Source organism: Arachis ipaensis, chromosome B7, assembly GCF_059453495.1.
Source record: "Arachis ipaensis isolate K30076 ecotype BB chromosome B7, ASM5945349v1, whole genome shotgun sequence".
Classification (NCBI taxonomy): Eukaryota; Viridiplantae; Streptophyta; class Magnoliopsida; order Fabales; family Fabaceae; genus Arachis; species Arachis ipaensis.
The window spans coordinates 17,739,031-17,752,459 of record NC_142442.1 but is presented as its reverse complement, the minus strand read 5'-3'; the positions used below and the strand labels follow the sequence as shown (position 1 = coordinate 17,752,459).

General features: G+C 38.3%; 1 protein-coding gene across 1 annotated transcript; it reads right to left on the bottom strand.

Annotated features, from left to right (window-relative positions):
• Positions 1 to 418: 418 nt before the first annotated feature.
• LOC148550474 (uncharacterized) lies at positions 419 to 7,335 on the bottom strand. Its single transcript, XM_088494181.1, has 2 exons — positions 6,408 to 7,335; positions 419 to 743 (listed from the first exon to the last, which is right to left on the bottom strand). The coding sequence occupies exons 1-2, from the start codon at positions 7,333 to 7,335 to the stop codon at positions 718 to 720; spliced, it is 954 nt and encodes a 317-aa protein (XP_088350307.1). The 3' UTR covers positions 419 to 717.
• Between the last annotated feature and the right edge of the window lie 6,094 nt (positions 7,336 to 13,429).

Below are 13,429 nucleotides of genomic sequence, written 5' to 3'. Positions count from 1 at the left end.
AACATTCTCGAGTCCAACAAGAGCTTTCTGATGCTTCACTTCTTACCTAGCTCTGGTTTATGGTTTCTATTCAACTAATGATGGCTTCCAACAAGACCTGTGTAGTGGTGGTTATGCATGAAGTCACTTAGCTCTCAAACTGTCGATTTGGAGATGGAATCTCTGAGATCTGAGCTGAACCTCATAGCGCACAAATGTCTTAGTCCCTACGGCGATGTTGCACTGATCTTGTAACACCCTACCACACAAAGCTTTACGCTTAAGTCGTAAAACAAAGGTGATGTGGTATTACGACCTCTAAAATAAAATAAGTACATATAATAGCAGAAGAGTTATAATATGCTAGGAGCCTTGAAGGATAGGGAAAATAAAAATCGCGAGATAAAAGCGCAACGCTCAAGGAACGAGTTAACTTGCATGCTAAGAAAACTGTAACTGTCAAACATAAGATAACAGAAGTAGGAATAGAGTGCCAAAGATACAAAATATCAAGCTCCTAACTCAGCCTGCGAAGTCAAGACTGGCCGGAGAATATTTACACATATATATACATACATATCCAAAACCCAAAAGTACATATACACAATCCTGCCTCTCCATAAACCTCTAAGAGGATCAAAAAGAATAAGTCATGCGGAGAGAAAACTAAGTACATATATATACATCATAGCATAACAAAATATCCCAGTAACCACTCCGCTTCAAGAGTCCAGACGCCTAACGAGATGCCTCTCGACCTGCATCTGAAAATTAACAACATAGTATGGAATGAGAACCGGAGGTTCTCAGTATGGTAAAGGTGCCACACACATAATATATAAGGTCCTGGGAATGCCAGAGGCAATCCTAGAACGCCGACACTCAGATTGTAGAGCTTAAAGTATTAAACAGAAGCCATAAAAGGTGGTTTCCTAGAAATATTTAATCCTAACTTAACTTAACCTTAAATCTAAGTCCTATACTGCCATTCCTCCATACCTCCAATTCCATCATGCATTTTCACAGACAAATAAACAGATAAAGGCAAACACAAGAAAGTTACAACTACTGCAGGTAACAAATACACATTTAGCATGGCAAATACAGATAGGCACACCCAATTAGAGCACAAGCAAGTAATTCAAGTAATATGCATATGATGCATGCCTGTCCTATGGCTGATGAGGCTCATCTGTCGGTTATCCAGCCAACCCGACAAGTCTGAATTGTCCTTAGACTGTCCCCCGACGTGCATCCCCAAGAGTCTATGCATAGATTTTTCTCAAATAATCAATATTGCTCAATGGGGATAACATTCCCGGGAATTTATATAGTGCCCGGTCACACTTACGTCGTAGGGTCAACAGAGTATCGAGTTTTCAACCTGGTACACGTGGTGGCAAGCCACGGCACTTAATCCAGAGAATCTCGTATCTCAGATTATTCAAATTCATAAGCCATATAAATAATTCAATTATAATTCATCAACATCCACATCATTCCCAATTGCATCTCATTCATCATCATACATTAAACATATTCAATCCTTATCCTTCATTATATCACCTCCCATTCCATCCATCAATAGTTTCAATTCAAAGCATAATTCATTCTTTTCTAAGAATCAAACTTCAAACTTAAAACATACTCACTATCTTAATAACTCAAAATCAAACCATATAACCCTTAAATCTAAATCTCTTTTAAATAATCATCTAAATAAAATCTCTAATTTTTTTATAAAATTTCGGCAGCATCTCCTCTAAAACTCGGACTTTGCCACCCTTTTCGGGTCCAAACCTGCTTTCTTTTCAATTCAACATACCCTTCCTCATCATCATAACAATCACCACAATAAATCTACTTCAAATCAACAATTAAACTCATACAATATTCAAATCCAACAACCAAAATTCAACTAAGGATCATAGTTCACAAATCCTAGGCTTTTAACACAAAATACCTCATTATCACAACAACCTCCACAATAGTTATACCTCAAATCAATAATTCACCAAATCATTAGTTAATCAACAATAACATTCAACCATAATTCTCTCCAAATTAACATAACAACATTCACCATCCAAAATTAAAAACTAATTATCCAATAACCTTCAACCAAATATATTCATCGATAAATTACTAAACATTAAACATACACCTGCATTCCAACTTATCCAATGGTCATCTAGCCTAAGTTTTCACAGAACATTATATATTAAATGCAAGAAACCTAAACCATACCTTAGCCGATTTCCACGTAACGACCAAAGCTATTTATTCAAAACCAAAACAGCCCCTCAAAACTCAACTAATCCGCTTCCTCCAAGTTCCAGTATTCACAATTTCAAGCTCCAATTATTTATTTTCAACCTAATACACATTCATAATACATATATACCCAATTTAATACTCAAAGCTCAAATTTAATGAAATTAAAATAGAATTATCATATCCTCACCTTACCCAAGCTTCACATAAGCAAGAGTGAACGTTTCTCTCAAGCTAATTGGATCCTAAAACATCAGAAATCAAAGAAATTCAATATTCCCACTTAAAATTCGAAAATTGGGGGAAGATGAAGCTGAGAGTGAAATAGCAAGTTACCTATGAAATTGTTCCGGTAGAAATGTAGAGCTCGACGCGGTGAACGCGTGGCCGCAAACGGTGCGGCGATCGGAGCTCGAACGGAGGAGTTACGGGAAATTGAATTTCACGTAAACGAATTTCTCTTCTTCTCTTCCCTGGGAGGCTTGCTGCGTCGCTGAGGGAAATGAAGAGAAAATGAGCCCGTGGCTCTTTTTAATGGGCTGGTCCGGCTGAACCGACAGCCCGGTTCGGGTCCGGTTCAACCGGTTCGGTCCTTTCGGTCCATTCTTGGACCGTTTTCTTCAAAATTAGTGTCAAAATTCTCGTTTCGATGAGCTCTACCCTATTTTGATATAATATTCGCATTTCTAATCCTCCTTATTAAAAAATAATTTATTAACTAATTATCTACTAATTTAACCGGGGTTTACATTCTACCCACCTAATAAAGAATTTTGCCCTCAAAATTCAAATATAGTTACCTGAAAAGAGATGTGGATAGTCCTTTCGCATATCTGATTCGAGTTCCCAGGTATGTTTCTCGATACCAGCTCGTTTCCAAGCTACTTTTACCAATGATACTTCCCTTCCTCGTAATCGTTTAACACTGGTGTCATCAATCCTCACCGGAATTACTGGGAGTGTTAGATCTTCTCTCACTTGGATTGGTTCTGGTTCTAGAACATGACTTGCGTCAGGATTATACTTCTGAAGCTGTGACACATGGAACACATCGTGCAAATTCGAAAGGTATGGCGGTAAGGCAATTCTATAAGCCACTGGTCCAATTCTTTTCAGAATCTCAAACGGTCCAATATAACGGGGATTCAGTTTCTTGGTCTTAATAGCTCTTCCCACTCCAGTGGTTGGTGTAACTTTCAAAAAGACATGTTCTCCTTCTTCGAACTCCAAAGGCTTTCGCCTCTGGTCAGCATAGCTCTTTTGGCGGCTTTGGGCTATAAGCATTCGACTACGAATCTTCTTTATCTGCTCAGTCGTTTCGGCTATCATCTCAGGCCCTAATAAACTCCTTTCTTCAGTTTCATACCAACACAATGGAGATTGACATTTCCTGCCATACAGAGCCTCATATGGAGCCATTCCGATGCTCGCATGATAGCTATTATTATAAGCAAACTCTACTAATGGCATATACCGGTCCCAGCTCGCCGGTTGGTCCAAAACACAAGCTCTTAGCATATCTTCCAAGGTCTGAATAGTTCTTTCTGACTGACCATCTGTCTGAGGGTGATACGCAGTACTCAAGCTTAACTGAGTCCCAAATGCACGCTGAAAAGCTCCCCAGAACCTTGATGTGAAACGAGGATCTCTGTCAGATATGATAGTAGAAGGCACACCATGCAACCTGACAATCTCTTTGATATACATTCGAGCCAATTCCTCCATTGTGCAACTTATTCGGATAGGAAGAAAGTGAGCTGATTTTGTCAGTCGATCCACAACCACCCAAATAGCGTCACAACCAGATCGGGTTCTAGGCAAACCTATCACAAAATCCATTGCGATACTCTCCCATTTCCATTGTGGAATCTCCAAAGGCTGAAGGGTCCCTGATGGTCTCTGATGCTCAATCTTAACCTTCTGACACGTTAAACATTTAGATACATGCAATGCCACATCATTCTTCATACCTGGCCACCAGAACATCGCTTTCAGATCCTGATACATTTTAGTGCTCCCTGGGTGAATTGAAAACCCGCTCTTGTGAGCTTCCTTCAAGATACTTTGTCGTAGGTCTCCAACATCAGGCACAATAATCCGGTTCTTGAACCTCCATAAACCATCCTGACCTTTTGACATTCTCCACTGTTTTCCCTGTTCAACTGCTGGTAATACCTTACGTAACGCTTCACTATCTTGATGAGCCTTCAGAAGTTCTGATTTAAAATCACTTGAAATCTGTAACTGACTCAAACACAAAATTCCAAATTCTTCTCTAACTCCCAAATTCAAACCTTGAAATGCCTTTAGTAACTCTTCCTCCCGTAGCATCATCCAAGCTGCATATAAAGACTTCCGACTCAAAGCGTCCGCCACAACGTTCGCTTTTCCTGGATGATAATTCAATTCAAAATCATAATCTTTCAGAAGCTCCATCCACCTCCTCTGACGCATATTCAACTCTTTCTGCTCAAAAAGATACTTCAAACTCTTATGGTCTGAGAAAACATGAAACTTAATGCCATAGAGGTAGTGCCTCCAAATCTTTAAAGCAAACACAACAGCAGCAAGTTCTAAATCATGTGTCGGGTAATTCATCTCATGCGGCCTTAACTGCCGTGAGGCGTATGCTACAACATTCTGGTGCTGCATCAAAACACACCCCAACCCTTTCAGAGATGCATCACAATACACTTCAAACGATTCACTTGGTTCAGGTAATACCAATACAGGTGCAGTAGTCAACCTGTGCTTCAATGCCTGGAAACTCTCTTCACATTCCGGAGTCCAGATAAAAGGTGTATCCTTCCTAGTCAACTTAGTTAAAGGTAAGGCGAGCTGTGAAAATCCCTTAATGAATCTGCGATAATACCCTGCCAAACCTAAGAAACTCCTGATCTCTGTCACTGAAGTTGGTCGCTCCCAATTCATCACTGCTTCCACCTTAGCAGGATCCACAGCTACCCCCTGCTTACTCACCACGTGGCCAAGAAACTTCACTTCACTCTTCCAGAACTCACATTTAGATAGCTTAGCATATAACTTCCTGTCTCTCAGAATTTGCAGCACAGTTCGCAAATGATCAGCATGTTCCTCTTCAGTCTTAGAATAAACAAGAATGTCATCAATGAAGACAATAACAAACTTGTCCAGATACGGTCGAAAAATCCTGTTCATATAATCCATAAATACTGCCGGGGCATTAGTTAACCCGAAAGACATCACTGTATACTCATAATGACCATAACGGGTTCTGAAAGCAGTTTTCGGAATATCCTCGTCTCTAACCCTTATCTGATGATATCCAGATCGCAGGTCAATCTTAGAAAACACACTGGCACCCTGTAGCTGATCCATTAGATCATCGATTCTAGGCAACGGATATTTATTCTTCACAGTGATCTTATTCAATTGCCGATAATCGACACACAGCCGCATACTCCCATCCTTCTTCTTTACCAGTAACACTGGCGCTCCCCACGGAGAAACACTTGGTCGGATAAAATGCTTACCCAACAGATCTTCCAGCTGAGCTTTCAGTTCAGCCATTTCTAAAGGCGACATCCTATAAGGAGTAATTGAAATTGGACCGGATCCAGGTACCAACTCAATTGCAAATTCAACCTCTCGGTTAGGTGGGAATTCATTAATATCATCCGGAAACACATTTGGAAATTCACATACAACCGGAATTTGCTCTAAACTCTGATCATCACCTGATACTCCCGCAGTTAATAATATAATACCCTGACATTCGGTTCCAGAACAGTTTACTATCATAGAGTTCAAATAGTAACTATTCACCACAACCGGTGCTTCTGACCCTTCTGGCATAAACTGTACTGACTTCTCAGAACAATCAAGCAAAACATGATTCTTGGATAACCAATCCAATCCCAAAATGAGATCAAGACCAGTCATAGGCAAACAAATCAAATCATGCACAAATTCACGCTGTTGTACTCGAAAGGGAACTTGTGGACATTCTATCCTAGTCACCATAGCTTCATGAGTAGCATTATATACTTTCAAATCATAACCTAAGACCACCATTCTCAATCTTAATTCATGGGCCTTTTCAAATGCAATAAATGAATGACTTGCTCCTGAATCAAATAAAGTATTTAAGATTTTACCAGCCATTTCACAATTACCTCTAATAAGTGTCTCAGATCCCTCAGCACCAATGGTAGAAGTAGTGTATACTCTCCCCGGCTGTTGCACCCTACCAGTCTCATACTTCTTCTTCTCAGGGCAATTACTGGCTATATGCCCGGGATGTCCACAGGAATAGCACACTCCAAGTCCTAATCTACACGGAACTCCAGGATGATATTTTCCACACTTCTGACAATTCAGATCCTGCTGTGGCTGCTTCCCAAACCTTTTTCCTTGATTAGCAATAATATTCGGCCTTCTGTAATTACCTTGACCCTGAGTCTGCTGCGAAACAAAACCTCCACGTTTGAAATTCCTACCTCTCGGAGCAAAGTTCCTCCCTGAAGGCCTCTGAAAAGGCATCCTCAAACTCCCTTTCTCTGCTGCCGCCTTCCTCACACAATCCTCAGCCACCCTACTCTTATTCACCAATTCAGAAAATACCCTGATCTCCATTGGGGCAACGAAGCTCAGAATATCGCTCCGAAGACCTCCCTCATATTTAATACACTTCCATTCAGCAAAATCTTCAGGCGCACCTTGACAGATACGAGAAAAGCGACATAACTCCTTAAATTTGCTGGTATACTCAGCAACAGTCATTTGTCCCTGCTTTAACTGCATTAATTCAAGTTCCTTGGCATTTCTAGCTGAATTAGGAAAGTATTTCTTATAGAACTCTGTCCGGAAAACCTCCCAAGGAATCGCAGCACCATCAGGCTGCAGGATACGTCGTGTTCCCTGCCACCAATACTGAGCTTCACCTTGCAACTGATAAGTCCCAAATTCAACCCATTGCTCTTCAGGAATCTGTTGTGCCTGTAACGCCCTTTCCATAGCCTGAATCCAATTATCTGCATCAGTTGGATTTGAGGTTCCCCTAAAAGTCGGAAGGCGAACTTTCAGAAATGTAGCAAGTATCATAGGACCGTCCTCATCATTATTGTTCCCATGATTACCCTGATTTATCTGATTACCCAGTGCCTCAGCTGTTGCCTGCATAGCTGCAGCCATATTTCCCAAGGCAGCCATAAAGTCTACTGGATCAATCCCTGTGGGTACAGGAGTAACGGTGCCTGTCCTACCTCTACCTCGCCCGCGACCGCGTCCGCGAGTCGACATCTGGTCCCTATACACACCAAACAAGTGATATTAAGTTGATCAGTCTCAATATCGCAGGTCTAATGCTTTAAGTTCCAAATGCATGCTCACAAACGTTTATGCCGTATATATCAATCAGATATCCTAATAGCACATAAACACATATACAGAGAATGCACAGAAGCACAATCAGTCCGTCTTTCAGGCTCTATAGGAACGAACTGCTCTGATACCATTAATGTAACACCCTACCACACAAAGCTTTACGCTTAAGTCGTAAAACAAAGGTGATGTGGTATTACGACCTCTAAAATAAAATAAGTACATATAATAGCAGAAGAGTTATAATATGCTAGGAGCCTTGAAGGATAGGGAAAATAAAAATCGCGAGATAAAAGCGCAACGCTCAAGGAACGAGTTAACTTGCATGCTAAGAAAACTGTAACTGTCAAACATAAGATAACAGAAGTAGGAATAGAGTGCCAAAGATACAAAATATCAAGCTCCTAACTCAGCCTGCGAAGTCAAGACTGGCCGGAGAATATTTACACATATATATACATACATATCCAAAACCCAAAAGTACATATACACAATCCTGCCTCTCCATAAACCTCTAAGAGGATCAAAAAGAATAAGTCATGCGGAGAGAAAACTAAGTACATATATATACATCATAGCATAACAAAATATCCCAGTAACCACTCCGCTTCAAGAGTCCAGACGCCTAACGAGATGCCTCTCGACCTGCATCTGAAAATTAACAACATAGTATGGAATGAGAATCGGAGGTTCTCAGTATGGTAAAGGTGCCACACACATAATATATAAGGTCCTGGGAATGCCAGAGGCAATCCTAGAACGCCGACACTCAGATTGTAGAGCTTAAAGTATTAAACAGAAGCCATAAAAGGTGGTTTCCTAGAAATATTTAATCCTAACTTAACTTAACCTTAAATCTAAGTCCTATACTGCCATTCCTCCATACCTCCAATTCCATCATGCATTTTCACAGACAAATAAACAGATAAAGGCAAACACAAGAAAGTTACAACTACTGCAGGTAACAAATACACATTTAGCATGGCAAATACAGATAGGCACACCCAATTAGAGCACAAGCAAGTAATTCAAGTAATATGCATATGATGCATGCCTGTCCTATGGCTGATGAGGCTCATCTGTCGGTTATCCAGCCAACCCGACAAGTCTGAATTGTCCTTAGACTGTCCCCCGACGTGCATCCCCAAGAGTCTATGCATAGATTTTTCTCAAATAATCAATATTGCTCAATGGGGGTAACATTCCCGGGAATTTATATAGTGCCCGGTCACACTTACGTCGTAGGGTCAACAGAGTATCGAGTTTTCAACCTGGTACACGTGGTGGCAAGCCACGGCACTTAATCCAGGGAATCTCGTATCTCAGATTATTCAAATTCATAAGCCATATAAATAATTCAATTATAATTCATCAACATCCACATCATTCCCAATTGCATCTCATTCATCATCATACATTAAACATATTCAATCCTTATCCTTCATTATATCACCTCCCATTCCATCCATCAATAGTTTCAATTCAAAGCATAATTCATTCTTTTCTAAGAATCAAACTTCAAACTTAAAACATACCCACTATCTTAATAACTCAAAATCAAACCATATAACCCTTAAATCTAAATCTCTTTTAAATAATCATCTAAATAAAATCTCTAATTTTTTTATAAAATTTCGGCAGCATCTCCTCTAAAACTCGGACTTTGCCACCCTTTTCGGGTCCAAACCTGCTTTCTTTTCAATTCAACATACCCTTCCTCATCATCATAACAATCACCACAATAAATCTACTTCAAATCAACAATTAAACCCATACAATATTCAAATCCAACAACCAAAATTCAACTAAGGATCATAGTTCACAAATCCTAGGCTTTTAACACAAAATACCTCATTATCACAACAACCTCCACAATAGTTATACCTCAAATCAATAATTCACCAAATCATTAGTTAATCAACAATAACATTCAACCATAATTCTCTCCAAATTAACATAACAACATTCACCATCCAAAATTAAAAACTAATTATCCAATAAACCTTCAACCAAATATATTCATCGATAAATTACTAAACATTAAACATACACCTGCATTCCAACTTATCCAATGGTCATCTAGCCTAAGTTTTCACAGAACATTATATATTAAATGCAAGAAACCTAAACCATACCTTAGCCGATTTCCACGTAACGACCAAAGCTATTTATTCAAAACCAAAACAGCCCCTCAAAACTCAACTAATCCGCTTCCTCCAAGTTCCAGTATTCACAATTTCAAGCTCCAATTATTTATTTTCAACCTAATACACATTCATAATACATATATACCCAATTTAATACTCAAAGCTCAAATTTAATGAAATTAAAATAGAATTATCATATCCTCACCTTACCCAAGCTTCACATAAGCAAGAGTGAACGTTTTTCTCAAGCTAATTGGATCCTAAAACATCAGAAATCAAAGAAATTCAATATTCCCACTTAAAATTCGAAAATTGGGGGAAGATGAAGCTGAGAGTGAAATAGCAAGTTACCTATGAAATTGTTCCGGTAGAAATGTAGAGCTCGACGCAGTGAACGCGTGGCCGCAAACGGTGCGGCGATCGGAGCTCGAACGGAGGAGTTACGGGAAATTGAATTTCACGTAAATGAATTTCTCTTCTTCTCTTCCCTGGGAGGCTTGCTGCGTCGCTGAGGGAAATGAAGAGAAAATGAGCCCGTGGCTCTTTTTAATGGGCTGGTCCGACTGAACCGACAGCCCGGTTCGGGTCCGGTTCAACCGGTTCGGTCCTTTCGGTCCATTCTTGGACCGTTTTCTTCAAAATTAGTGTCAAAATTCTCGTTTCGATGAGCTCTACCCTATTTTGATATAATATTCGCATTTCTAATCCTCCTTATTAAAAAATAATTTATTAACTAATTATCTACTAATTTAACCGGGGTTTACAGATCTGGAACGGGATTCAGGCGTCTGCAAGTGGGAGATAATAGTGGAGAGGGTTTGGCTTCGTTGGCAACCTTAGGAAGAATGGTGCACAAGGGATCTGATGGAGTTTGATTTCTGGGTTGGGTGGGTCTTGGGGGGTCCATCCAATTATTGTGCTTTGGGCCCTTGGTGGGCCTTGGCACTGTCCAAAAAAAAAATTTCTTTTCTCAAAAGTCACATCACCATTCACTTACTCCTACTAATTCGTATAGCTGCCATTCAATGATCTACAAAAGTTATCCCACACTTGTCAATCAGATGCTCCTCCAACACAAATTTATATGTGTAGATTTATTCCTCCATCTATACCGAAGAATTAACCTTAAATTAATTAATAGAATAAAATATACCTTTATTTTTAATGTTTATAATTTTTTAAAAAAATACTCTTAGCTTTTAATTTTATTTAATTTTATTCTTAATATTTTTTATTTATTCAATTTTGTCTCTAATATTTTCGATTTGTATCAAAAATATTTTTAAAAATTTTTAATTTTGTCCTTAAAATTTTATATGAAATTAACATTTGAGAATAATTTTGACAAAAATAAAAAAACGTTAAAGACAAAATTGAATGAAACAAAATATTAAGGGTATTTTTTAAAAAAAAATCACAAACGTTAGAAGAAAAAAGCATACTTTATCCTAATTAATATTTAATTAATTTAAATACATAAAATTCATAAATTAGATAAAGTTAATTTTTATAATTTAGTTATTATGAGCAATGTAATACACATTACAAAAAACTGATCAAATGTATTCTTATAGACACATCGGATTCTCTTGCCACATCATATGATCTTGTTTATCCCATCGCCTAACGTCCTACTAATTTATATTAGAGGGGCTAGGTTCAGATACTCTGTCGAGCTAAGAATTTTATGTTTGATAATCATTTACTCTATGCATTTGTTGAGTAGTGGAGGCTCGAGATGCATAGTTTTCACCTTCCGTGAAATGAGTGCATTGTTACACTTCAGGATGTAGTTTATCATCTTAGTTTATTCACAGATGGTGAGCCGATTGGGGGGTTACACTAGAAATTTTCAGCAGTTTCATGGCCATCCCACATGTTTGAGCAATCGCTTTCTGATTTGTCATCCACACCTTTTAATATGATGGCTTGAAATAAGAACTCTGTTGTACTGCACTTTGTAATACTGAGATAGAAACAGAAAGATCAATATGTATAATCAGTAGAATCACCGTACAAATCAAGCTGTTATCTAACTGAGAATGGTCTTGGAATATGGTTGGTGCCAAATAGGAGTGTGACCTCCAAACTTATGCACCTCTTTACAAAATCACTCATAAATCTCATCACCTAATATATAACATAAACAACATTTACTTGTAAATTTTGTAAATTATAAAGAATGATATTTATTAGTAGCTCAGATTTCGTTGAAGTCTACCATGAAAACTTTATGGACACCCAATAGAGAATTACTTGCATCAATAATAATATTTCAACCTATTTAACTCTAAAATTCTATATTCAGCATTCCTTCGAATGTTGTAGTTTTTTACTACCATCAGAACAACATCTCTATTTCTAAACCTATGGTCCACCCAAAATTTTACGCTGCCATCTGTGCTATAATCTTCCTCTTCGCCAAGATTAAAAGGATCATCTATCTGTATGAGATCCAGATTAAGAGTGGTATTGGCTTGGAATATCTAATACTTATAGAATGGCCAAAGATGGAGGAGGAAGAAACTGAACACCCCACTAGTTAGAGTCTCCGACACATACTCATCATACGAATCACCCTCGTTAGATGATCTAGTTTCATAGTTTCAACAATATGATCCAAATCCTCCCCAATTTCTTCTTCATGACCACGCGGTTCGGCATAGTGAATTACTGTTATCACTACCAGGGCTACCTACGAGATCAAAGAAGAAGACCCACAACTACCACCTACATCACGAACCGCAACATATCACTACTCTATCACATGTTGCGGCATTTGCCCTTAACCTAGCATGCATGTCGAACATTACTCTCACATGGCATCCGTTTTGACCCAAAATGTCCTGTTAAGAAATCTTCCATTTGGCAGTGCTGATATAAATCTATAAGCAACTCTTCCAACCTCTTTGGAACCTATTGCACTCATGTTGTTCAAGATAACATTCTTCAGCGTATCTAGAGAATCGATATGGCAAGTACGCAACATCACAAGAGAACTGCATGCGAATATCACTCCCTCGTCATCGTTTCTTATGATCCTATTCGGATAAATAACCATAAAAAAATTAATTACTAGTCATATCTGTGAACGAGAAGAGAGAATGGTGGTATAAAATGGATTGTGATTAGTTTTGGAGGCTTCAAGCTCCTTATATAGGTGATTTTTTTCGAACGTAATTATCTAGGATGCCGAGTGAAGGATTACCATGTGTTCATAACACGCAGCGGAAGAAAAGAAAGTAATCCTTAAAGATTTGTTTTGTACTTAAACTTTATTCCAATAATATATAGATCAAATCTAAATACCTTTAGACGCTTTAGTAAAAACTGTATTATTCGATTGTACGAAGACTCTATGCGTATCCACACCGAGACCAACTTTTGCTGTCAACTCCTTGACCAATAGATATCTGATCTAAATTGAGAACCTCTTTGCAACTTTTGCACACCATAAAATTCTTCTCCAAGAATTAGGCTCACATACATTTATGTGTGTAGAGGTAAAGGAATAAAAACTCTTATTGTTCTCTCTCTGTCACCTTCCCCTACTCTTGGCATACATATATATAGTATGAAATTTGTTACTGATTTTAAATTTGAATCTCAATTCAAATTTAAATCATATCTTAAAATTCTAAATCTGAATCATTCAAATTTATGAATCA